At 43.7% G+C, this 27,251-nt stretch overlaps 1 protein-coding gene across 1 annotated transcript in view; it reads right to left on the bottom strand.

Annotated features, from left to right (window-relative positions):
• The window catches only part of CPLX1 (complexin 1), a gene marked incomplete at both ends in the record, with an annotated part of 103,242 nt that extends 83,673 nt beyond the window's left edge, over positions 1-19,569 (bottom strand). Inside the window, one exon of the mRNA XM_084224783.1 lies at positions 19,539-19,569. Within this exon, the coding sequence (XP_084080909.1) occupies positions 19,539-19,569 (31 nt within the window). The remainder of the gene's footprint in view (positions 1-19,538) is intronic.
• Between the last annotated feature and the right edge of the window lie 7,682 nt (positions 19,570-27,251).

The raw sequence follows: 27,251 nt of genomic DNA, 5'->3' as shown, positions 1-27,251 counted from the left end.
GTCCGCCTCTTCAGGCGGGAAACTTGAAGTGTTGAAATTCAGTTGAAAGTTTATGCCAGTTCTCTTGTTCAAGAGAAGTGCAACTGTCATGGATAGTCAGAAAGAAGGACAGCGGATTTTATTCACAGCAGCTTCAGGCAATTACTCAAGGGACCTACTCCCAGCCCATGCCACTGTACTGGCTTTTTTCAGCTCCTGTAAATCCTACTTCTCTTCTTGTGAACATGGCAATCTCAGCTATTTTCCCCATATCCTCACCTCTCACCTTCACTATATTGGCCCGTTTTTAAGCCAGCCTCCTGTTGATTCTGACAAGCTCATAAAAATGGTTCATGCTACTTATGTCTCCCTTTCAAACAGAATACAAAGCAATGTCCCTGAAATACATACCATCATGCAAACTGCCTCTTGCATACTGAATTAAGGGTCAGATGCTTCCTACTCCAACATGAACAGAGAACTCCTTTGAGAGGACTCCCATACTCATAGAGGGTTTCAGTTTTTTCTAAAAAAGACCAATATCCATCAAACCACAAAGCAGATTGAAGAGTACATGAAGAGAGGTAATAGCACGATGCTTATAAGCAATAACCTGTTCTTTGCACTTATAAAGAATCCAATACTTTAGAAGACATAACACCAATAACAACTTATTGGTTATTGGTTAGATTATAACACTGATCACAAAACTCACAGGTGCTCTGCCAGCATTCCTATCTAAATTCTAGAAGATTAAGGGCATGTCTCAGTGCAAGGATACCGACAGCTCTGAGGTAGGTAACAACACAAGACCTGTCAGACCCCATATTCTGTTGTCAGGATGCATCATCACACCACTCTAAACCTTCCTCAGCTCCACAGTACCTCTCCTAATTCCACTGCCCAACCAAACTTTAACAGGAACAAGCAAAGAAATAAAAAGAGTAAACCACTGCAATGAACCAATAAACTTGACTGATGTTTAGCAGATTTGAAAGCAACTACAGACCTTCGTCTTTTTGCCAACATTCCTCATCAAGGTTAATTGGGTCTGTAGTTGTGACCTGTCTACCTTCTGCCAGGAGGGTAGGACCGATCCTGGAGGACTGGAGCTCCTGATAGGAGCAATCTCAGCTAACGTGGGCATCCAGCAGGTATGGAAAAGAAATACTGCTGATGTTCTCTCCTATCACCTTATGGGAAGCCATTGCCTCTCACAGGTCCCCTAAAAAGGTCAGTAAATATTGCTTCTTTAAGAGAACCTCAAAATTTCCCTAGTACATGCAGCCATCAGTACCTTTGTAGAAGCTACCACAAAAGGCTTCTGGAAAACACTTATACTGCTTTGTCAAGTATGGAAGCTGATGCACAATTGATTTGCTGTCAGGTTGGAAGAGTGTGCTGCTGGTAGAATATTCTGCAAGGTTTATCCTTCATTTTAATTAATGGTTTGAATGACAACATGGACACTTATCCCATTGTAAAGTGCAAACAAGGTGATGTAACAAAGCAACAGATGCAAGGTTTGTTAGGAGACAGAATGCTTTGCATTACCAGAGGAAAAAAAACAGAGCAGCTTTCAACACAATTGCCTTTCCACAGTTCTGTATCTGGATGAAGGCAAGCAAAAAAGGGCTGCCACACAGAGCAAAATTAGCATTATAAGTCTTCTCAAATAATGGAATGAAACAGACAAAGTGCAAAACCAACAGTGCCTACTAAAAGGAATATTCAAGTGCAAAAGTACATGAACACTTCCTGCAAGGAGCTCACTGGCAGTTTTGCTGAAAAGATGAGGACAGATATCTAAATTACTGACACAGCTAAGGCATGGAATACATGAGATTACATTTTGCCCTGCCCCTACAATTATTACAAGATCATGATGAGAGGAAGATCAATGCAGTATGCCAGGAAATCGCTATACTGGAGTTTAAAGAGAAGAGCTACTAAATACAGCTCTTTTCCATCCTGACATAGTGTGAGTATATCAGGCAGAATATCCTCCCACTCTTCTGAACCATTGTGTTCTGCTGGAAATGTTTTAATGACCTTATAACCTTTACCCTGTTCTTCTTATTAGTGGCCAGAATATATGCCAATGCTGTACTTCGTCCTTCTCTAGCAAGGAACTACAACCTTTTAATCACTTTATTATCACCTTTTGGGTCAGAGAACGAAACATGCTTACTTACAGGAGAGGAAGAATCTGTAAATGTTCCCCAGAGATCTGCTTGGGGAAGATACATTTTTTAGATGTTAAATAATGAAACACTTGACTCTATTTAAAATGATACATGTTACTTTCTGATATCAACTCATCTATCCATCTGAGTTCTGTAATGAGCTTGGTCAAGATCTTCAGCTGGAATATTACACAGACCAGTTAATCAAACTGAAGTTGAGATAACAAATAGTTATTCATGACAAATACATCCTTTCACTAAAATAAGTCCAAATCTCTGCATCTTTTGATATTGTGTGGCTTAACTGGTATGTAGCACAGCCATTTATCTGTACTTATGCTTAACAGCATAGATCACACAGCAGTGGAATAGTTTTTTCAGACAGACCATGACAGCTAGGTCCAGCCTACGTGTGCCAAAATGCCTTGACCAAAAAGTAGCGGCAGCCCCACTGCCAGTCCAGCTGGTTTCCTCTCAGGTATTTGTTGCTATAGGCACAATCTCAGAAGAAGCCAGTGTTGGGCTCACACACACATTCTGCCCTCTGGTATAAACCACACTGAGCTTCTCACAGCCTAGAGCCTGTTGACAATACACTGGCAGCCTTGAAAAAACGTCTAACAATTGACTGCCATCCAAGACCAGAGGTCAACAACATCTCAGGAATGAGAGCTAAAGAAGTAGCTCAGCTTCTGATAGTGGGCTGAGGTGAGAGTGGACAGAGAGAAGAAAGCTTTTGGCTCACACCTTCTGTTCCTCAATATCCTTCAGAGGCACGGAATATTCTAGAAAACAGACACGACTTCCCATATCACCTGTGAAAAATTATCCTATGGGCCAGAAAATAAGAGAAAAATCTGTAGCTCATTTACCATACTGGCACATGCTTGTGACCAGAGTCAGCTGAAGTCAGCCAGGTTTCTGAGTAGCTGATTACAAGCATTTTGCTCTCTATCCTTAAGCAACAAGGCTGCAAGGTCAAGCCAGCTTCCCCAAGGAGCTGACAAACTGTGACAGTACTCTTCTCCCATCTCACTGTCCCAGGTGCACTGCTTGTTTTGTTTTTGAGGGCATGGAACCGGATTTAAATGAGAAGAAAAAATTCCCAACAAATCCCATTCTACCCAACACAACCGATTTCTTATTTTTAGAGGGCAATTACTGCCAGTTTTAATACATGTCTTAATGAAGACTGATTCATGAGCTGACTCCCTTATAAGGGCTTTGTAGTTAAAGAGACTGGGAATAGGAACCTTGTTAAAATAAAGCTCTACTGAGCATTTTGCATTTCAAGACAGTTACCTCTTATGACTTTCTCTGTTTCGTTCTCTAATTAAAAGGTTAGCAAACGTGAACAGGGAGCATTTTGCAGAACATAGGGAACCTTAGGTCTCGGCGCTTGAGCCATGAACTGAATTTAACTACTCAGAGACTGTCAGTGATATAACCACAGCACATTAACCCCTACACACATGCTCCACTGCCAGCTGCAACAGCTCCTTCAGCAGCACCATGTGAATATTAGCCCTGTAATCCAGACTGATGAGCTGTGCAAATTCATGGCTATTATTTCTCTGTCTTTGTCCCCACTGCTGGGCTCAGCAAATACCTGGCTCTAAATAGTGGCAAGCATCAGAATCTAGACACAAACTTGCAGGAAAAATGTTGTAGCAGTCCAAAAATGGGTAACGGGTTTATTGGCGGGTAAGTGGAGAGCTGAGCCCTCAAACAAGAATTACTGTTTCACTTCCCTCCTTCCATCATTGTGATGGTCCTGACAGAACACTGGTGAGAATAATCCCCAGAATTTCTATGAAGCACAGACAGAAGCCCTAGCTGTAACAAACAGCATTAGCAAAATGTCAGTAGATTCATGCTGTTACCACCCACCAGCTCCACCATTAAGGGGTGTCTGCTCCTAAGGAGTACATGAGAGAAGGATGCCCAACAGTGCCATGGAGGTAGACAAGGGTGATTTACGGCTCTGTGCAGGGCGATAACATGGACATGAATCACCCGGAGCCTTCCGAGAGAAGCTGGATTGGAGTTTGTGTGGTGAGGAAAACAGGAAAGAAAGCATTATCAGGTCTGAGGCCTGCCCATCTTTCTTGTATGGAATATGTAAAGCATTCTTGATCCTGGGCATGACTAAACAAACAAATCCCCTCTGCACCTTGTCAGGACACTGCAGCAGTCCTGAGGTAGCTGAGACAAGTGATGCCAATTAGATCCTCCTGTTAGGCACCACATTTTAGATGAGGCTAGTCTGATCCTGGTGGATACATCCCAAGAGACAATTCCTAAGCTCTCCCATTAAGTGGTTGTAGTGCTATCTTTGCACAAAAGTAAATCGAAGAGATAACATTCTGACATGAGGGCTCTTGGCATGAGGTAAAAAAAAGGAGACTGAAAGACAAGCCACGGTCCATTTCTATGCCTGTCAGCTATTGAGAGGAAAGAAAACTAAACATCAAAGTCAATATAAAAACACGGGTAAGAAGAGGCACAGAAAAGAATATGAAATCATGTGTGTGTCTCAGATACTTTCAAATTTCAATTGGTACTCAGACCATTTAAAATCAAGTGTGGCCTTCCCCATGATGTCAGACATCTTTAAGCCAAGGCCATCTAGAACTTTCAAGGTCTTCAAATTACATGAATATCTATTATATTCTATGCTATCTCTGATTAATCCTTCACAACAGACTAAGATTTCCCTACAAGGATGAACAGCACTTCTCTCTGATAAAATATTTGAAGATGGAGCAATGTGATCTTTCTCTTTTGCTCTAAGTGAGCTGTACTTGGAGCAGATCTGGCCCTTGTCATAACCAATGAACTCAGTCATCAGCCTTGTACAGTGTCTCCCAGAATATCTGCATACTGCTTCCTTACCAGCCCACTCCTTCCTGAGAGGAAAGTTCAGCACAAATGCAAAAAGGAGGATTTCCAAAGGCCCTTGTCCTTCAGCCCTTGTCCATCATCCCTGAGAAAGTTCTTATGGTCCAAGATATGAAAGGAAGATTTTGCCATAGATGGACACTTCTTTCCTGTTTTGCTGAAGCCAAATGGGAATCCAGGCAGATAAAGGCAGCATCCACCTCTCACTGCAGAGAACAAACTCTTCAGCTCTGAGATGGCTTTAAAAAACTGAGCAGTAAGAGACTGCAGCTTAAATTGGGTAATGGGATCTTCAGAAGAGGAAGGGGTTGGCTTCACCTGCCCTGCCATCAAGAAATGTATTTACAGAATCAGTTTTCCCCACTGGCAGAGACAGAAGTATCATTAGAATTCCCAGTGCTTTATTTCACCTAGTAAAGCCATCATGCTTGAATGTGCAGGTGGCAACAGTGATGCCATTACACAGCAACAAGCCATACTCAGCATCCAGCCCAAAGTCACAAGCCGAGGTCCTGGCACTTGGAGTCCCTGCATAAATGTGATGCTGGGTTCCAAGCACAATTTCATCCCTGCTGCAGATATCTCCCCAGAGATATTTGCTTAGAAATGTAATAGATTCTACACGTCTTCAGGGTTTATGGGGTCTTATTGGATCCTTTCACTCTTCAAACTTCATGGGAAGAGGAATTTTACTTTCCAGGTTGCCCTGCACTGAACAGGATTTGCTTTTGGTTTGTTCCCTGGGCCTTAAGTGAGGGGAGAGTACAGATGAGGAAATTTACACAACACTAAACCAATGTCAGTTTTCATTAACTATAGTGTTTTTAGCATGGGCCACATGCTACCTGGCTGTCATTAACTTAAAGGGTCATTTTATTACCAAAGACTGCAGTAGGGGAGCTCCTCCTATCTGGATGACTTATTTACTGTCCTAATGCCTCTAATGATTTATCAGAGAATTTGCACTGCATGAAAGTTATAAATAATGCAAAAGTGTCAATGTGTTTCATGTATTCACTTCAAACAAAATATCAACCATGCTGACCTTGCATTTACTGACTTTGGACTTCTTTTGGATTTAAAGCTTATTTCAAATCTTTCATAAACTAGACTACAATCTTTTTTTCTCTTGCCATTAAATGCCATCCTTTTCATAGGATCACTTTTGCATTCCATACCGCCAGCCAAGGCTACTGTGAAATATCTGTCACCCAAAAGCTACTAAACTAAATGTTTGTCACTTAATCCTAATCATAATTTACAGCTAACCAGTAAGGCAAAAAATAAATTACTTTATCAGCTCCACTCTTTTTACATCTGCTTTATTCCCAACTGTAACATAACCAGTTATAATTGAGTTGCAGTTTAATCAACTAAGTGGGCCACCCTGTGAGGAAAAACGGAGGGAAAAAAAAAAAAAGAAAAAGAGGAAAAAAAAAAAAGAAGAAAGAATCTAGGTCACTCTGTTCCAAAGACAGCAAAATAGATAATTGCTTCACTGCACAGCATCCATGCTGCACTTGAGGTATGTTTGAGATCTTATGTAACTAATACCATCCCTAGGTTAGCCAGACCATCCCTAATAATATGCCATAAATACCTCTTCCATGCACATGAAGGTGATGGATCTGACTTAGCCTTAGACTGTGTGAAAACAAGAAATATTCCAAGCAATGAGATTTTGAGGGGAATTTTGTGAGTTTTTAAGAGGAAGAAAACCCCTTTGATTATTTTTATTTGCATCTGCAAGAAATTAATAAAAATGCTGGTCTTCAGCTGCTGCAGATTGACAAATCTCTGTCAAGAAAGACAGCTGAAATTTCTAAATTACATTATGCTGTATCAAAGAAGTGCCTGTGAGCACTCGGGATGATGTTGTGTAAAACAGAATGCTGAGTTTCCCTGGTCACCCAGAGATCATCCCTGTTGGGCTAGATTAGTTCTACTGTCTTTTAGTTAGAAGTGATTTTTTGAGCACATAAAAATGACCCACTATAGAAGGATCTTGTACAGTACAAAGCAAAATGTACACTAAAGTGGTCCCTAAATAAAAAATAGACAAATAACTACATAAGAACCAATAATAAGACAGGATGCCTATAACAGAGCGGAAAAAATTAATGGGTATTGTTAACTCAGGGCAGCCAGTTCACAATAGTCAACTGGAGTAAAAACAGGATTGAAACTGAAACACTCAACATTTAAACCAGAGAGAGGATTCACTACGCGAAGCAAAGTCAAAACTTTGCACTTTGACTTCACTTTCCTGTGTGGAAACAGAACATTCTGGTTTGTGGTAGTGGTCGAGAGGATGCATTTTACCCACCTATCCTAAGCAACTGTTATTGCACCTGCCACCATAGCAGGAGCACATGCAACTGTTTTGCAGCAGAGGTGCTGAGTACCAGGCAGAAGGAGTACCACCTGTGAAGTTCTACCAGATTACATTCAAAACGCAAAACCAGAAATCCCAATCAAGCACCTCAGCCATGAGGCAGGTCACTGTGCCCTCAACAGGGGATCTCAGGCCAAAGGGTGACCAAAAAGGGTGTGCAGCACCTTGACATGGTGCTCAGAGAGATGTGGGATCTCTGCTTGGCACAATGTTCATTGGCAATACAATAAGATGCACAATCAGGAGAAAGGGATGGCACATTCATCCTCTTCCAGAGGACAACTCCTTGCAATGGCAGTGATCTGGTTTTCTACCACTCACCTGTGTGCCCTTGCTGAAGGTTTTGGTTGGGTAGGCTGTTGTAGTGTGTTGCAATTTCCTGTTTTAGACTTCCTAGTCCTTTCCCAGGTAGAAATCTGTTCCCCTCCCCCTTTCTCTTCCTAAGTGAGGTCCATCAAGCTTAACTTTCCAGCAAGGGCGTCGTGTGATTGGCAGAAGTTCAAAAAATGCATCTCAGCCCTCGGGTCATTGGCCTGTCTAGGTGTCATTGTCCCCTGAGACTCGCCCTCTCCCACCTGGTTGGTAGCTCACCCATCCTCTCCCTTCCCCCTCCCCTGAGCTTAAAAGGACCTGGGGACCATGCGGTCGGGATTCTACTGTAGCTGTTACCAAGATTCAGAGTTCTGGAATAAAGCTCTGGGCCAAACCCTGCTGTAGAACCCTCTCCTTTCGTCTTCAGCTAGCCTAAGGACTTTCACCCGAGGTAAAGCTGAGTTCCTACGAGCCTGGACTTGTTCTCAGTGTCTAGCTGCAACCCCTAACTAGCCAGAGGGATCTCTGTGGTGAAAAACCACAGCAGCTGCCTTTGGCCGAGCAGTGAGGGCTGGACGAGCCCAGACACGTGCTATCCGGTAATATTGGAATATTATTCCTATAGTAGGCAGTCAGAAACAGTCAGGAAGTTTGAAGGAGACTTGGTTGAAAAGTTATCAGCCATGGGGAAGGAGCCTAAGGCACCCTCTGAAATCGCTGCCTGGATAAGAGTGACTGATGGCCTAAGCCATACTGTATTGTGAACCTGAATCTAGAATATTGAGATAGCAGAGAGCAGGTGACAAACTATGGAGCATATCTGAGTCTAACAATCAGAAAAATAGTAAATATTGGTACTGAGGAAGATGGAACATCTTATTTTCAGACAACTGTTCAAAACCAGGGAGAGTTTAAGAACACCTAGTTCTTAAATTACTCTTATCTCAACTGAAGTACAAAACCAAAACATTACCAAATGCATTGAAAACAGCTGTTTCCATGTAAACTGCAGGTAGAAGTCACCATGGAGGGAATTTAAAGCTATGGTTGTAATATGAAACTCAAAATTCTTACCTGGGCAGAAACACCACAGCTGGAAATCTATCCAGTATAGCCATCTGATCTAGAAATTCATTTGTAAATCCACCAAGTCCTTTGAAAGAAAATTACTTTTAATCTGAATCCAAAAGCTGATTTCAAATCATCCATGAGCATGGACATAATATAGCTGGCAAACCTCTTCTGTTATACAAATACAAAGGGGCTAAAATGTTTTCAGAAAAGGGAAAGTTTACCCCAGCTCTGTAACTAATTCACCTACAGGAACACAATGCTGGTTCCCACTAAGCTGGGTTTGCATTCTAACACCATTAGATGTTATCACAAATTGAAAAAAAATCAAAATTTAGTGTAAAAACTAAACCACTTTTTTAGGTAAATTCCGTTATTCTGGGCAATCTTGCAAGTGAAGACTCAAAGACATGAACTCTCTATTGAGGTACTCAGGACCAATAATTATTTCCTGCCTCACTGGCCCTACCTCTCTGAGCATGTACAATTATTTCAAATGCACCCAAGACTCAGTTTCCATTTCTTCCTGCTTGCTGCAGCAGCAGGATTCCCCAGAGAGAATGCCTCTCTTCTCTCCCACAAGTCAAGCGACAATAATTACTGACTCAAGGATGCTCATGGCCAATTTATTCACATTATCCTTTTACCAATATTGTCCCTCATTTAACTACATTAAATAGTTCTTCCTTCACTGCAGTGATCACCTCTCTCATGTATTTAGAGAGAGTAGTGGTATCCCTGCTTAACCTTTTTCCTCAGCACTTTAATCTATCTCCATGTAATTATAAATTTCCTTTCATGCACCTTTTAATCTTGTCCTTTTGCAGCCTGGGCGACATGGAAGAGAAATGTCTGATATTTATAGGAAAATACAGAGGAGAAAGTTGCAATTGTCAAGAAAAATTTTTAAAGTAAACAGAATTCAAAAAAACAAGCAAACAAAAACACAAATCAAAATTTAAAAATGCTCATCTGTTTCTAATGAAATCAAGATTTTCTTCTAAATATCTTTCCAATCAGTTTCATTCCCAGCTACAACTGTGTAGAGGAGGAACTATATACATATATCGTCAAAATCTCGGAGTACTTTCTCCTTCTCTTCAATTTTTTTACTTACTTGTATTCTGTTTGGGATTTTTTTTAAAATTTAGATTTCTAAAAAATCTGAAGGAAACTACAAAGAAAAATCTAATTCACAAAGAACAAAACACTCAGACTCAAGGAAGAGTAGCATGCCTAAACTTAGTAATAACTAAGTAAATAAATGCCAGAGATTAAAAAATACATTGGTTTGGACATCATGTCTTAGTCTCAAGTAGTCTTTCATGCTTGCAAGATGTTTTCTTCACTTGATTGCTGAGAAAAAAAACTTAGATGTTTAAAAGCTTTTTATCAAAAAAAAAAAAACAAAACACAGCCTTAGTAAAACCTTTCCAAAGTCCTCTTGCAAATTAAGATTTCGATTAATACATGCATTTTCAAAGAATTCAAGAGGCAGACACACCTAGGACTGGCACTGGAACAGAGGCCAGGCAGTCCCACCCAGTTCCTGCCCCTACAGGCAGCGTGCAGAAAGTTTCACACTCTATGCAGTAACACCGTGGCAGTGAAGTAGAAACAGCAAGAAAGTTTCATTGCCAATGTCAAGTCAAGGACAAATTTTCAAGTCCATTAAGTCCAGCAGTTCAGCTCTGTCTAGCACTAAGAAGCAGAAGGAGTGATAAAAGGATGGAAGAATAGTGTACACTTCCCATGAAGGGAAGGGCAGTGCTCGGAGCTGAGCACGTGTCTAGTTGAGTCTGTTGTTTTCCTGGGATAATGGTGTCCTGTAATGCTTCCTATGCAAGGAGACTGGGAAAGACACCATTTAACACAGAGATCAAGTGACCTTCCCAAGCATACCCAGGGTTCTCCCACAGACAAGGCCAGCAATCGAGACAACCATCTCACACTCAGTTACCTTCTACAGAAGGTTCAAACATCTTTTCTGCTGGTCAGATTTGCCTGAGCTCACCAGCAAAAACAAAGAAAATGAGATAGATCCAGGGACACAGAGACATGGCAGTTCAACTATTTGTCAACGTAGGCGTTGACACACATTTCTTTCCCATCCTTTTTCCTTTAATTGTTGTCTGCCTTCCCCTTCATTGCTCTAATTCTCTCAGGAGACTGAAGTTATCAAAACAGCTCCATCATTCCCCACTTGGATTTTTTTCTTTGTTCATTTCTTCCCCTGTTTTCCACAGAAGGTAATTCACAGCCATTTGAATCCCAAATTTATGTTGATGTTGTTTTATGTTTGACATTCCTTCAAGGTCAGTATCACTGCAAATAAGCCACAAGACTCAAATCATGATGCAAAAATGTAAGTAGCTACTAAGCAGATTCATTCTTGTAGGTAATGACAAATTCAAATTGCAAAAAGATGCACAAAGTCAGCAGATTAAATTTGTTGTTTGTATTAATGCACTTCTGCAGTGACAGCATCCACCCAACTCAAAACCAGCTCATTTGAAAATACAGGAGAAAGGGGAGCAAAAAAATAATCCTCAAATTGCACAGGGCGGTTGTCAATTTGTCCAGGGCAGAGAGACACAATTTGTTTGAAGTATTTTGTTTCTAACATGCACTGTGATTTGTACCAGTGATAGATCACTAGTACCTTTGCCATGTCTGTCATTGCAGCTGTTACCCTTTAGCAAACCACATGAGCATCTGTTCAGCTATCGGATGAAATTTTCAGCCTTCTCAGCAATGTTCTACATCCTGACACACGTACTCCAGACCCAAAAACTAACCTGAAAAAAACATAACTGACTATGCCAAGCTCTCACAATCAGACCGTAGGCGAGAAAGTATGATGGCAACCAACAAAGTGCTCAAAGCAGTAAGTTAGCAATTGTTTAAGGTGCTGTGCTGCCTTGATCAAGCACTTGATTTCAGTACATGGAATGAATATACAAAGGCAGTGCAGAGGTGCAGCCTCACCTCAAAGAAGAGCACCCAAAGCTGAGGCAGAGTACTTTCTGCCCCACCACTGAAAGAGGAAAAAGACAGAGAACTTGGAAGAGCTTTCAGCATACCGCTGAGGGTCTTAACAGTTGTTGGAAGCTGGCATATAAACTCTGCAGCTTTGAGGGGCTAACATACCACTTAGCACTTCATGAACCATATCCTCTCTCTAATGGCCTGAAAAACTATGAGTTCTCACCATAGGTAACACTAGAGCCTGTATCTGTGTCTGAGTCTCAGCACCAGTGTCTATTCCCTCTCTCGTCTGAACACTATCACATAAAGTTCAGAGAAGGGACCTTGGCCATGAAGCAGAAGAACATGCCTTTTGCATGTAGCCCTCTGACATGAGATAAGCCAATGGCAAAACACTAGAGATGTGTCCATTTCTTTCTGCCAGCCTTCTCTGCCTATTGCCATTCCTCTTCCAGACTTCCTCAACAATTTGGCAGATTTCAAACACTGCTGGAGGACTTCCCATCTCCATTCAACTGCCACATGAAATTTCCTGTGATGCCATCTTGTTACCAGGGTGGATTTTTGTTCTTTTGCCTTTGCCGGGGTGCCCCAGGATGAAAGACACATTCCCATTTCTGTAAGGGCAGGATGTCTGTCTTCCCTTAGTGGAGAGTGTTTGCAGAGGTTCACTCAGAGCTTTTGGAGCCCTGTACTTACTGCAGTGCTGACAAATACAGACCATAAAGTCTTGACTTCACTCAGCAAGACTTCTAAAGCCAGGTAGCCTTCCAAAATTTGATTTTGCAGGTTATGAATTCAAACCTTACCCTTCTAGTCAGAGAAGAAATCCCTCCCATGTACATCAGCCTTCACAGACATCAGTCTTCTCTAATGTCTGTGCTTTTGCCAGCACAGTGAGTAGGTCTCCACAGCTAACAGCTGAACTACATTCTGAACTTCCCTCTCCTTAAGAACCAACACAAATGCAAGCCAGTAGCTTATATTTAGAGAATATTATTTCACCAGGAAGATCTCAATAATTGTAATACATCATCCATTAGGCTACTGCTCAGCTCCAAATCTGCTGCTGCAGATAGCATCTCCTATGCAACACAGGCTAAAATTTCAGCACTGACAAATCCTATTTGCACCAAAACCATGCAGCTGGCAAGAAACCACCACTTTGCTTCTATTATTAAAGGTAAAAAAAAAAAAAGAAATGTCAGAAAGATGCAGGTGTACAGCAACAGATATTAAAATCAAAAGCATGCAGAACTTCCTTCAAAGTGGACAGAAAAACCAAGGAGAAGAATCCTTTTTTCTGCCATGAATCAATCCTAAACAGACTACTTAACATATGTGAAATTTTGGTATTTCTCCCTCTCTGGGAGAGAAAGCTTTCTGGTTATCCATGTCACTCCACTCCAAGCAGGCTTTTGACAAGTGGAGGGCCTGCAGCACAAATCTTAGTTAAGCTCTTTGTGGCCTACCTCTACAGTCAGCTGAAGGTTGCACATTTCCTCTAAGGATACTTCAATAAGCACGCTGCTCACAGTGCCTGCTTCCAAGTAGGACAAACATAAGTCAGATCCCAGCAGACACAAGGGAAGGCTTTGTGTGATTCAAACAGCAACAGGCCAAACAGAGGCAAGCAAATATAAAAGGAAGCTTTCTCCAGAAAGGAACAGCAAAAATGAACCTGGTCAGTTTTTCATCTCCTGGTTTGGATCATGGACGCAATAAATCCGCTGACCATCACTGTAGCTGTTTCTCTGGTATCATCTCAACAGCAACCATTTGCTTCCTTGTAAGACATCTTGCAACCTAATCAAATTCCTCAAAGAAAATCTCTTTGCCAGTAGTTTACATTAGGGGAAAAAAACATTTTTAATACCATTCCTTGTGAAAAATGTATGCAACAGATATGCCATCTACCCCAGGTTCCTGCCTCCTGTCACGGGATCCCAGGTGCTACTCCCAGGTGCTGATCCTACTTCCCTCTCCACTTCCTCTCTTCAAAAAACTGTAGAGAGCAATGAAGTGACCCCCCTGCCTCCTTTTCTCTGAAACAGAAAAACCAGGTTCTTAGCCACTCCTCAGAAGACATTCATTCCAGCCCTTTCACCAGCCTTTTTGCCCTCCTCTGGATGTATTTAATGCCCTTAAAAATATTTTTAATTTGTGGGGCCCAGAATTACACACAACACAGGTGGAAGTTATCTGAGAATGAAAGTGAGTGGCCTCCCAACACCTATCACATGCTGCAGTGGTCTTGAGATCGCATGTCTCTGGCCAGATTCTCCAGTCTTTGTGATGCGGATGCACCTGACTGCAAAATGAAAGACCTCATGTGTTAAATGTTTCAAGGATTACAGACAAAAGAGACCCCAGATGTCAATACCAGCACTATTTGTTAGCATTAGGACTTGCAGTTTTGCATTAGAGTTTCTGTGCAGCTCCAGAACTTCACACACTAACATAAGCAGTGGAGCGCAGCCTAGCTGGTGCATGAGGTCCCAGTGCAGCACAGAGGCTCAGCAGAGAACTGGAAATGTGAGAAACAAGAGAGTGAGTTGGAGAAGGAGAACACAGAAATGCCTGTATTTATTTCCCAATGTGTTCCACCCTGAACAGATCTGTATTGCCTGTGCACTCGATCTTGCTAACTTCTGCAGGAAAAATTAAGGACTTAATCCTCACTTCACAAGCTACTAAAGTCAGGCAAATGCAACAGTAGAATATACAGAAGGTCAATGCTAAGATGTTAAACACTAGTGTGATTTTCATTCAGGCTTATCTGGCATTCACACACCCCCACATCTTCCCTAATGCAAGCTTAGTACAGGAGCCGCTCTTTCAGAGCTTAAGTCACACAGTGACTTAAATCCCATTATCTTCACGAGGGCTTGGATGTCTCCGTCTGTCTTCAGGAACAAGGGGACTCCCTCTGGACTGTGTTTTGTGATATACCCAGCTGAAACTAAGTTCTGGTGAGGGACGTGGAGTAGGCAGTGCCCCCCTGCTGGCATGTTACAGATGGCAATCTGGTTGCATTTGTCTTGTGCCTAGAGTATTTTAAGAGTCCTTCGGAACCAAATCAAGTATCCACTGATTCTTGACAGAAGAAGCAGATGTGAAGCAGAAGTCCCTACCTTAAACTGCTGCCAATAAATCAGCAAATCATGCCTGTATTATCTATCATAGTGAATATCTATCCAGAAACTCAGATGTACCCTCCCTCCTAGTACAGTTGCACAGCACTATGAATTCAAGGGGTGCTGGAAGCATGAAGAAGAAATTTAGACAGTACTATTCATATGCACAGTTACATGTTAAAGGATTTGCATAGTTTATCCACAGGCTGACATTAAAAAAATGCAATATTTAAGGCAGACATTCCAGCCTTTTACCATCCAGTTGTTGCCATTTCTCCCATTTGTGGCAATAAAAGTAGCACATTAAAAGGGCTCTGTGCAGCATCATATTTAGAGCTACTTTGTGTTCTGTGTACCACAATTTCACAATATTCTGGTCTGCAGAATGTTGTTTCCTGCAGTACGAAATCTCTCTCTCTTCAAACACAACACGATCCAACATTCCAGTAAATTCTCCTCACTTTCCATAGGTTTCCTCTTTTCTTTTTCATAAGAAAATACCTCAGACCTTGGCCCTCAAATCACCCAGTAACAGAACTACACCCAGAAGAGCTTCATGAAGTTCATTGTCTTCTATTTCAAACCAGTTTCCCTACTTGTTCAAGCCAGCAGTGACAGAGGAAGTGATACAGCGTAGTACAACGTGGGAATCAGGTGTTCGTGCACAATTTGCTTCCACACAGACTTAGCAAGAAATAAGCAATACACAGTGAAAAGTGTGTATTGCAGCTAAACTCCTTCAGGACCCATTTCAGATCCTCCAGTTCCTGCTCTTTCCTGGGAAATCATACACATTGGTCATGATAACATTAGCCCAGCTCTGACCTGGCTTGGCAAAGAGCACTTCAAATGTAAAATATAGTCATTAAATGATTCTGATTGTCTTCATTTAAAGAACTGTCACAGGAACAGCAAAGTGACAAATCACCCTGGTTACACACCTCTGTTGATGTCTGTGATGTAGCAGGGTCAGAGGTACAAAATATTCCCTTGCTGTTACTTATGTGGGAGAAGAAGAAGCAATTTTAAGCCTTTAACCTCTTGCTACTTTCTTCTTGTTTTACCCAGCTAATAAGGATCATTACTTCTCCATGGCTTCTGTCACTGTCAGACAATAAATAGTGTGATTTCCATATAGGGTGTTGAAAGGTCTGAGAAGCACAAAAAAAAAGAAAAAAGCTACAGAAGGAAATCAGCCAAATAACCTACTATTTTGTACTGTTTTTCCTGGACCACAGTCCCCACTGCTAATGAAAGGGTCAAGGATTTTGCCATGAAGAGGCCATAGATTTAAAAAGACACTTTTCAAGCTGGTCAACCTTCAGGCAGAAACTCTGCTGCCAACACAGCAGCAAAATCCCAGTGCTGGCACAGCAGAGGATGACCTTCCACTGCACAGAAACAGCAGACTCCTGCACACCCTCTTAACAACAAGCCAGGGAAAGGACACATTCTACCTCAGCAATACAAAAACCTGTCAAACTGATTTCACAAAACCTAAATATCCTCATCAAACTTTCAAACAAAGCAAACTTGTCACCACATAACTGCCTTTCCTTGGCTGCTAACTTGCTAACTTAGCTCATCTACCTTTCAAAACAACTTGTTATCTTCTTCCCCTATGGGCAAAACTCCAAGGAAAAGCAAATCTCATCATTCTATGCCATTAGACACAAGACTAATATCTTCAAAGTTTGCTTCAAAGGCAATGGCAAAACTCCCACAGAAGCATTCTGCTGAGGTTAGTGCTACTGCTAATTAGCAGAGTAAGACCTAGTCTTCCTCAACAACGTGAGTGAGAAGGTAGGAGAATGATGTTTTTCTATCAGTACTTTGTTTGACTACTCCCTATGACAAAGCCTGGTTCCAAACTCCTCCAATGCTTCAGAGACGTGCATAATCCTGTACAGCAGGGAAAGGTCAAAAGCAACCACCTGCAAATAGTTTTCACATCCAGGCTCTTGGCTATCAAAGGCTCTGGCCTAAGCTTCATTTTAGGGCTGTATGCTGGGAAGAAAAAATGACTTATGAAAATTACATAACCATTATGCTCTCTCAAGGACATCCAACTGGCACTCAGCCTTTGTGAGTTTTCACCATCTGAGATAGCTGAAGGGTTAAGCTACCTTAGCTGTAGGTGTTCAGCAAGCAGAATCTATAGCAGGTTTGATTCTGTGTAAATTAGAGGGGACCTAATGACAAAATTGCAGTATTTTTTCCTTTCTTCCAGGAATGCTGTAAGAGATTATGAGAATGGTATAAGAACTTTTGCACCCTTCAAAAATTCCTATCAAACAGAAGAATGAATTCAGAGGTGTTCTGGGAAAAGCCATATTAAACTAAAATCAAAGAGCCATGAAATCCACCCAAAGACCTCCCAGAAAGTGGGGATAATAAAAATGGTCCCTAGCAGATCAGACCACATACTCTACCCAAAGCAAGCCTATCGACTAGAGGTTTGGTGCTCTGCTCAGTTTGATCATCCCTGCGGACACAATTCACAGATTATTCTGAGTTGGAAGGGACCCAGAAGGATCATTGAGTCCAACTCTTAAGTACATCTCCCTTTGGATATCAGAACTGGCAGACAGAAAGGGTTCTGGCCCCAAAACTAAGGAAGCAAACTATAACCTTTAGCCCTTGGCTTGCTGTGCCAGTCTGGCCAGCTTGGATGATTTGCATCAGCTTGGGCTTTAACTCCAGGGAGAAACCAGTGTCCAAAACCACCTTTATTTTCTGTATTATATTTGCACTGGGAGATCTTGTTGAAACTATTTGTAATTTAGAAATAGGATTCTGCTTAATGAATTAGCATTTCCTGGATTTTACCACTCTTCAGAGACTTGTCCTTTATTGAGTAAGTGGGTAAGTTCCAGACACATTATGTCATCTGGCAGAAGAGATGGTGCCCTGGACAGCATCTTGACAGACATCAGGAGCTCAGGCTTCACAAAAAGATGCATTTTGAATTTACCTTCTCAGAAAGTCCTATTATCATACAAATCCTGACCTTGGCATGCAACATCTTGTTAGAATGAAGGTCTGCCAAGGGTGAATGCTGTTAAGCACAGGCAGACACTGCTTCCAACTCATGTTAAGTCACCAAGCTGCAGAAAAAAGCCGCCATCGTAGATGTTATTCCTTTGCTGCAGCCCTCCTGCCCCCACCTTTAACTGCAGTCTGTAAGCAGTTATTTCCCTTTACTGGATTCATGGATCTCCAGCTGTAGTGGCCGTATATACAGTTTGCAGGTACATTAGTTCAATTCTGTGCTAACAACCTTGCACTACAGCAAACAGTGCAAAGCCTGCACATCTTAACGCTAGTTCTCCTTCAAAACAGGCACTGAAGAGTGAAATGAAACACAGTACTGCTACCACACAAACCACTACCTTCTCACATAGATGTCTTCTTACCTCGCTACTTTGTGCAAACAAATCAGTCCCTTTCTTCTCCAGTTTAAAATATCCCAACTAAAACTTTGGTTGCTTCCTCTGTTCTTAACTGCGAAAATTTTGCTCCTGGGGTTAAAAATACCCACCACTTTCAGAGATGAAAATATTATTTCCATGCCGTGGGACAGAGTCCTGCAGTAAATGTTGAAGTTGTATATGACATCAATATCACCACACATTAAACATTTACACAGCCCTGTGATTCTACAGTTTCTTCAAAGAAAAAAAAAATGGAAAATACACACATGAGATGGAATACAAGAGAGAATGATCAACTTCCTCTGAGGCCAATATTTCAGTTCCCAACAGCTTCCAGCATCACCTCAGTGATGCTTAGACCAGTGCTTAGATCAAATGTCTAGGTCAAGCAGCCTAGAAAGTAACTGTGGCAGAATAAAGGAACCTCATTCCCAAATATTTGTTCAGGGTTTTCAATTTCTCCTACACACATCCCTAATTTTTCTATTCACACCATTAGGTTAAAACAGTTCCTCACACACATAAGCTAATATACAGAAACCCATAGAAGATTGGCTTCAAATCCAGGTGAAGTGTGCAGGAATACTTTATTATCATTTCCATCCTTATTGTGATAGTGTTCTTACTAAAAATAACTCTCAAAATATCAGAGACAGAAATTTCTGCACCGGGCATTTTTTGTTCAGGATTTGGCCAGTCTTTGGGGCAAAGATGAAAGAAGGCTTACGCACATAGACAAAAAGTCACTCTTTGGGCTTACTCTGCCTAAACCAGTCTTTGTCATTTATAATACCTGCCTCAGTGACATGGCATGAAACAAATCAAGACTTGCACACTGCACAGCAGGATATTCATCCAGGTGGTAGGGTGCCAATTAGGCATGACCCAGGGCCAGCACACCCTTTGTGGGAGATCTCTCCTCTGACATAGGGCTTTGGTCTCTGCTTGTTGCTGCCCTCTCCTGCTCAGACTCTCCAAACACTCCACTCCGGGATCATGAATCAGTGACAGGCATACTCTTCCAAGTCCTCAATAAGCTATTCCAGGTGCAGACCCTACCACAGTAGACCATCCCCTCTCTTTCTGGGTGCAAAGGGGAGGGGCAGATGGCCCCTTGTTTGCCAATCACACTTACCTCCTAGAGCTTGTTTCATAACAAAATCCATGATTTGTTGTTTGGGGTCCTGCCCACCTTCACACCTCACATGCACAGAGACTGGGAATCCTTGGAAGGCAGCCTGCAAAGAGGCACAATCAAAACAGGAATAGTGTCTCTAGGAGAAGAAAAAGCAAATGCCTGGTCTTCCTCAGCTCTCTCCCCACAGCCTTCCTCCCTTTGTCTGAGTGCGGACAAGTTTCCAGCCCTCCATCCTTTCAGACCCTGCTTTGCACCCGAGGAGCAGAGCTGCATGCTGGCGAGCGCTCAGCGGGTGGGAGGAGTCAGGGGTACCCGGCGGCTCCCCCAGACTGGGCAAGTGCCCGGGAGCAAGTGCGGAGGAGCAATGCGGTCCCCTTTCATAGCTTGTTTCCTGCAGACGGGCAGGAAGGAGTTAAACCTTTCAACTTTCTCGTTTCCCCGCCTGCTTCTCGCCCTCTCCGTTTTCTGAGGGTTTGCTCCAAGGTGGCAGGTCCGCCCGGGACCGCCAAGGGGGCATTTGAAGGTGAAGCGCCCTGCAAGTGCCCGGGAGAACAAGCGGGGAATGCTGGGCGATCAAGATGCGGATGCAGTCCGGGTGGCGGGATGGAAAGTCCCCCACCGGAACCCCTCGGAAAGCCCCCAGAGCAATGCCAGGGAGGGCTGCACCTCCTCAGGGTGAGCCGGGACGGCTCAAGGTTGAGACTGGCCGGCCCCAGGTGCAGCACAGCTCCGGCTGCTGCATCCCACCCCCCGCCCGACTTCGGCACCGGGTCACAGGCGTGCCAGCGCCTGGAGGGACAAGAGCTGTCCCCGTCTCTGTGCGCCCGCACCCCGCCTCTCCTCTCTGCCCTTCCCGGCTCGGCACGGCCCGCCCGCCCCGGCGCCGATACCTCGCTCGGCGACAGGCGCTGTGCTGAGACGGGCCGGGCCGGGGCAGGTGGCTGCGGCAGGTGCCGGCTGCTGCGGCTCCTCTCGTCTCCCACGGGCTCCGGCCGGCGCCCGTGTGCCCGAGGGTTGCAGGGGAAGTTGCGGGCGCGGAGTGGGGGAGAAGGAATGAGTCCACAGCTTCTCCCTACTTTTCCCCCGCGCCCCTCTTTTTATCACAGCATTTCCGGACCATCCCACCGACACGGTCCCTCCTTCCTCCTCCCCTCGTTGCGGGAGCTGGACTCTCTCCCTCCCCCTGCCTCCGGCTCCCCCGCCCCTTCCCTGCGCCGCCCTCGCCCCTCGGTGCTCGGCGCCGAGCAGGCCGGCCGCGCTCCCCAAGCCCCGCGGAGGGGTGCGTGTGTCTGCATGCGTGTCCCCCACCCCATCCCCGGCTGTCTCCAGCAACCAGGTGTCCTTGGGCTTTGCCGTGGGGGGAAGGAGGGGTGGCTGTCAGCCCGCTGTTACATTTTGCAATTGGTTCCTTGCCTCTCCTCGGGAGTCAGTGTGTGTGCCAGGGGAAATCTCTGCAACCACGGCTTCCTGCAAAAGGGGGAGGGTGTGGGAGAGCGTTCTGCATCCTCTGTTCTGAGTCCTTCCCGGAGATCCCCTCTCATTCCCTAGGTCCTGGAACGAGTTGGAGAGGCAGGGAAGAAGACAGGGAGAGAGCAGACTTTCTCCTCCCTCTTGCTTCGCCTCGGATTAACTGTGGCCGGAGAAGAATCGCCGGCTGCTTGTCTCTGTGCTCTCGGTATCCAGGTGGGGGGGCGAGGCCGGGGGGGAGGGACGGGGACGGGGACGGGGCGGGGGGGCCGGGATGAGGGAAAAGAGGAAAGTCTTCTCGCTGCGATTGCCGCTGAAGGACGCGAGTGCAGCGATCCGTTGTCCAGCCGGGATTCGGGACGGCATCTGAAGGTGAGAAGGAAGGAGCTGTGTACGGTGTGAGCGCTACGTGGCAAAGCAGGCAATATCCACTCCAGAGCACCGGCGCCCACCTTTAGGGATGCCGACAGCCGGCTTGGAGCTGGATGGGGAGGAGACGAGTTCTGCTGCTGATCCGCCCTTTTGTCGCTATCAGGAGAGGTGGGACAGCAACCCCCAAAGTAACCTACATGGGTCTAAAAGGAAGGAGGGGGCTAGAACGGAATGCTGCCGGCAGTAGTGGGAGCCCGGGGATGGGGAGCAGCGGCGCCTCCCGGGGAGGCACTGGCACGGCCCGTGGGCGACGTCGTCTGAAGGTCAGGAAGGACGCCGGGGCCGCACCTGGCACGGCGCGGAAAGGCATGCAGATCCAGCAGGCGTGACAGGCGAGTCAGTCCCTCCCGGGGCAGCGATGCCGACCATCGGGGCTCCGTAGTCTGTAAAGCTTTCAGATGCCAGCTGCAGATGCGGGAGTGCATGTTTCTACACGGAGAGCAGTGTCTACCACCTGGATCTTCCTCAGTGCCCCATGCCTGTGTTTCAAAGGCATTTGGATAACGCCCTTTATAATATGTTTTAATTTTCTATCATCCTGAAGTAATCAGACAATTGGACTAGATTGTCTTTTTAGGTCCCTTCCCCTGAACTGTTTGGTTCTATTCTTTTTCTATCCAGAAAACCCCTTTTGCAGCTGACACTAATGTTAGTCTAAGAACTAACCTGGGTAAGCATGTGCTGCACTTTTTCTAACAAATTCCAGAGAGGAAAAAATAATGCTAAAACAGGGTGGAAAACCCTCTTGTTTTTATACCTTAACTCAACCCCAGAAATTACCATTCAAAAGGCATAATGCAGTATTTTTGATGCTTTTTCATACATAACATAGGAGTGTGTCAGCATAGATTACTGTGCTCAAGAAGTGAACCTGGGAGCCTGCTGGAGCTGTGTGCCTGGGTTTCTATGCTATTAACACTGTTTCCAAATCTGTGGTGCCTCCCCAAGTGTCTATATGACTTTGAGCAGGGTTTATAGTCTGGGTCTGTCATATCGCACCCCACATTCCTTTTTCATCATATGATTGCTCTTAGAGAGAAGGACAGTGTCCCCACCCCAGACTACCAAACCTCCATGCGCATACCTTGCTCTTGTATCCCAGGGTCTGGGAAGGAACAATTCAAATACTCTCAAACAGAAGGATCAGAAACGTGTGAGCTAATAATTAAAACACCCAGATGCCTAAAATCAGCTTTCTCCTTCCTATTTTGGGAATCCTGGACCATGCTACATCAAGGAACTCCTGCAGCAGCCGAGGGTCAGCATAGCCAGGTGGGGTTTTTGAGAAATGTCATTGTTCCTGTTTATAGGCTCCTTACAAGCTTTGCAATAGTGAATGTCCTCCCTTCTGTGCAGAGAAGAGTGATGTCATCCACAGGGATTTCAGAAGCCAGACAAAACAATAGGGACATCCAGAAGTCCCTGAGAGATCCTTGAGCTTCTTGTTGGCCTATTTAGAACTGTTGGTCTGTTTCCAGAGCCAGCTGACTCTCCAAGGGTCATATAACTGTGGTTCTGTTTCCAAACTGCACCACCTTTTCCAGATTACACAGCTGACACAGAAAATCATGATACATGAGAGAGTGAAACATAGCTCTTAACACTGACTACATCACATTTCCCTCCTCTTCAGGAGATCAAGGCACATCATCATGAAATCACAAATTCCAGTGAGATACTCTGAATCCTAACTTCAACATCTCTACCCTGCCTCAAGCACCACAGATTCTATGTTGCTCCCACAGGATGCACCTTCCAGATGAAAATCCAATCACTTGTGAGCCTGATTTAGGTACCTCCTGTCCAGGTAGTACCCTGACTTTTCAGTCAGGAAAGTTCCCACCAGTAAACTCCTCACCACATGAGGATCAGGCACAAAGGCAGGAAAGAACAGTCGAAAGAGATGATGTAGTCTATAGATCTGTGTCTATTCATAGTCTCAGGCTTCTTGAGAAGGCTTTTAGCTCGGCAGCAGAGCCTTTACTCAATTTTCCATGAAACCCAGCTGGAAAGATAGACTCATAGGGATCTACTAGGTGATTTACCTGCCATACGTGATGTTTGCTAGAAGAGAAATAACAGCTCCTGCAGCCATGGTGATGATATGAGCAATGCCACATGCATTTTCTTTCTGATGGCATATAACAATATACTAGGTTCATAATCATTTATCAGTATGAATCTAGCAGTAATGCAATTTTATAACATTTACTGGACAGTAACAAATCTCAGAAACAGCAGTGATTTCTCAACAGAGTGAGAGACAGAGACTGGTGTCTGTGAATGGGATCTATCGCAGCACCATGGACAGAGGAGAACAGCAGAACGTGCCCTGACACCTCCGTAATTTCCCCCAATACCAAAGCGAGTTCATGGTCTGGTTTGCACTGTGCAGCTGACGTATGCCTGCTCCTGACTGTGGGAATAGGCTTGTTCTTCCTTGCAGAACCGGAACAGTAGGAATCGACATTATGACCTTGCTTGGTGCAGATGAAGAGTACAGAAAACTGAGCAAAGATCTCCTCCATGGAGTTTTGTGAATGGAACTCAGATTTCTTCCTTGGCCACCAGCAGGGAATCTATGTAAGAAGTGGAATAAGCCAATAATTGGGCTGGTGACATTTTCCATAGAAAAATGTATATTTGGATCTCCAAAAAGAAGGAAAGGTCTGTTTTCAGAAGAAAAAAATAAATTAGTCAGGATGTTTCATTTCAACATCTTAAAACGCAATGTTTGATTATTCATTTCCATATGGTGTTTGACTACTAAACTGAAACCAATGCCATGTGAAAATGGTACTAATAAGAAAGCTCAAAACAAAGTGTAAAGGTTATAGAAAATACTTAAGCAGCTGCCCAAAATGATCATACTTTGTTTCTTTTTCCTTTCCCCCTCCCTTATCTTTTATGAGCTCTCACTGTTGGAACTGCTGCACTGTTCAGTAGACTGCTGGCAAGACCTGCACAGGAGCAGGTTAGCTTTTTTAGCTTTTTATCAACATGATTAGCTTTTTATCAACACAGCTACTGAGACAGAGGAGTCAGGTACTTTCTAATGGTAGTTTGTATACATCAGCCGCAAATCCTTCACTGGTTTAGTTCACTGAACACAAATCTGCTATATGCTTCATTTTCTCTTCAACTGTCAATTCTGACTGTCAAAACACTTCAGAATTCAAGCATTTTTTTCCTTTTCAGAAGTATTGCTTTGTTTCTTGTTGTTCCATTCAACTTACAGCAGGCTTTAAGTAAGGTCTTTATTTTCCAACCAAATTAAAAAAAACCCATAATATTCTTTTTAAGAAGTGTGTGTTTGCCTTAAGCCAAAACTATAAAAGGGCTTTTCATCCATTTCTGATAGCTTTGAAGCTCTGGTCCCTTGAGATTTCTTGAAGATGAACTTTCTAGTTGAGCATTTGCTTCAGCTATCACAAGACCAAATTTTACCTGCCCACCCTCAGAAAAACTGAAACAAACATGTATTGATTGTTCTGTCTTTATGACATTTGAAGACAAGAATGCAAACTTTATATTTTTTTAATTTATTTTTTATTTTGAGGAACAGACTATGAGATGCTCCAGCCTCTTTTATGAATAAGCCACTTGGTAGGCTGCCATTTACAGCCTCTAGCTCCTAAGGTGACAACTTCTTGTTTTCTACCTTTTCTACTCCCCTAGATGTTGTATCTCCATTCCTTTCTTTGTTTCCTGTTCTCTGGACAAGTTCTTGCCTTACCAGACTGATTGAGAGTCCCTTCTCAGCAGGACCCTGATTCCTGTGGATAGGCATGATCAGGTAAATATCCTGCAGCTCTTATCTACAGGATTTACAGCTCTACATTACAAGGCTTCCTTGGTAGACAGAAGTTGTCCATAAAGCCAAGAATCCGTCTTTATCACTGCAGTGATTAAATAAAGATGCTTCTATCCAAAACATATCAAGTTTTTGTCATGAGATTATTATTTCAAGTACTTTTGGCAGGAATTTTTCCACCAGTGAACAAGTCATCCAAACCAGAGCATTCTGTGATGTGTCAGCTTGTACAGGAGTTTAGAAGTAAAGAGGTAAAAAAAAAAATTACTGTTCTATATTTGATGCTGTTGAAATATTCTACTTTGAGGTATCAAAAGTGCTGCATGTTTTCCATGACCATATCACTTTGCCTTGACTTTTTGCTTCAAGCAATACATGTGTGTCTGAAAAATAAACAAAATCATAGCAGAGTAAATTGGGTTTTTTTCAGAATTATTTTGTCATGGAGAGGGAAAAAGAGGTCACACTTTTCCTTTTTGTTGCAATTTAAAGTGCAACAAAGATTGAAAATGTCAAACACACTTTACAACAGAATTTCTATTTTCTCAGGTAATTCTGTGCCTCACCTTCTTTTATTACTCTGTGTCTTGGAAAAGAAAATGATCAGAGGGAAGCAGAATACTTGGCTGAAATGATAGCTTGGTGTCAGTTGCTATGGCCTGTAGTTCTTTTCCTGAGTTAAGAGTAGTCTCAAGTTCTGACCTCGTCTTGGAAGGGAGGCCCTCACCTCAAAATGTCAATCTCTGAGCCATGACAACAAATGTAATTTTTTTACATTTTAAACTTTTCATTAAGCATGAAGTAAATGTGTGCTTGTGTTAGTTTAACACAGCCTGATATTTGGGGGGGGGGGGGGGGGGGGGTGGGAGAAGCCACAGAGGCAACATTTGAGAAAAAAAAACAAAACAATAAACAACTGCTGGAAGCTTCTAGTATATCTAGCAGACCCAGTCCCTGAAGGCTCTGAAAATGGACGTGTCACTAGCTGTTCTTTACAATTAAAGAAGTTGGTAGTGTCTCTGTGACGACCTATTTAAGTAGGAAAAAACTACACACCCACTCTCCTCCTCCTTGTGCGGGGTGGGGAGGCGGCCGATGGGGGGCCGTGTGGCCGACAGCAAGGGGCATGACGAGCAATTCCCCCGTGGATGGGAATCAACTCTTCAGCACTGTGAAGCCCTGTAAGAACTTTTCAATTGATAGAACTTGAGAAAAAACAAACCTACGAACACCAATTCTCTCCCGAGAAAGAGAAAAGGGAACGGTGAAAACATGTGTGGAGAACAACACAGCAACATTAAGGTCAGTGAAAATGAGGGAGGGGGAGGAGGGGATGCCCCAAACCTCAGAGCTGAGATTGTTTTGCAAGCTATGGTGAGGACTATAATACAACAAACTGTTTTCCTGTAATTCATGAAGTGCATGGAGGGATGCAGTGAGCCATTAGGCAATTGAACGTCTTTCCCGGGCTGTCTGAGTATCCTTCTGCAGCAGGACTTCTGAATGTGGAAGAGCAACGAGTGCCAATTGCCACCTCAATGGTGCACCGCCGGCAGTAGCGGACGAATTGCGATGCCGCGATCCCCATCCACAAAATGATCCGTGAGCTGGAGAGCCAAGGGGTGATCAGCAAGACCCACTCACCCTTCAACAGCCCCATCTGGCCTGTGTGCAAGTCTGACAAAGAATGGAGATTGACTGTGGACTACCGTGGCTTGAACAAAGTGACTCCACCGCTGAGCGCTGCTGTGCCGGACATGCTGGAACTCCAGTACGAGCTGGAGTCCAAGGCAGCACAGCGGTATGCCACTGTTGACATTGCTAACGCGTTTTTCTCCATTCCTCTGGCAGCAGAATGCAGGCCTCAGTTTGCTTTCACCTGGAGGGGAGTGCAGTACACCTGGAACCAAATGCCTGCATTCTCCACCAAAATTGTCATGTTTTAACATTGGCCAAAGCCAGGCACCCACAAAAAAAACCTATTTACTCGTTCTCCT

Source organism: Fringilla coelebs (assembly GCF_963513975.1).
Source record: "Fringilla coelebs genome assembly, chromosome: Z".
NCBI classification, from domain to species: domain Eukaryota; kingdom Metazoa; phylum Chordata; class Aves; order Passeriformes; family Fringillidae; genus Fringilla; species Fringilla coelebs.
This window is presented reverse-complemented; position numbering and strand designations above follow the sequence as displayed.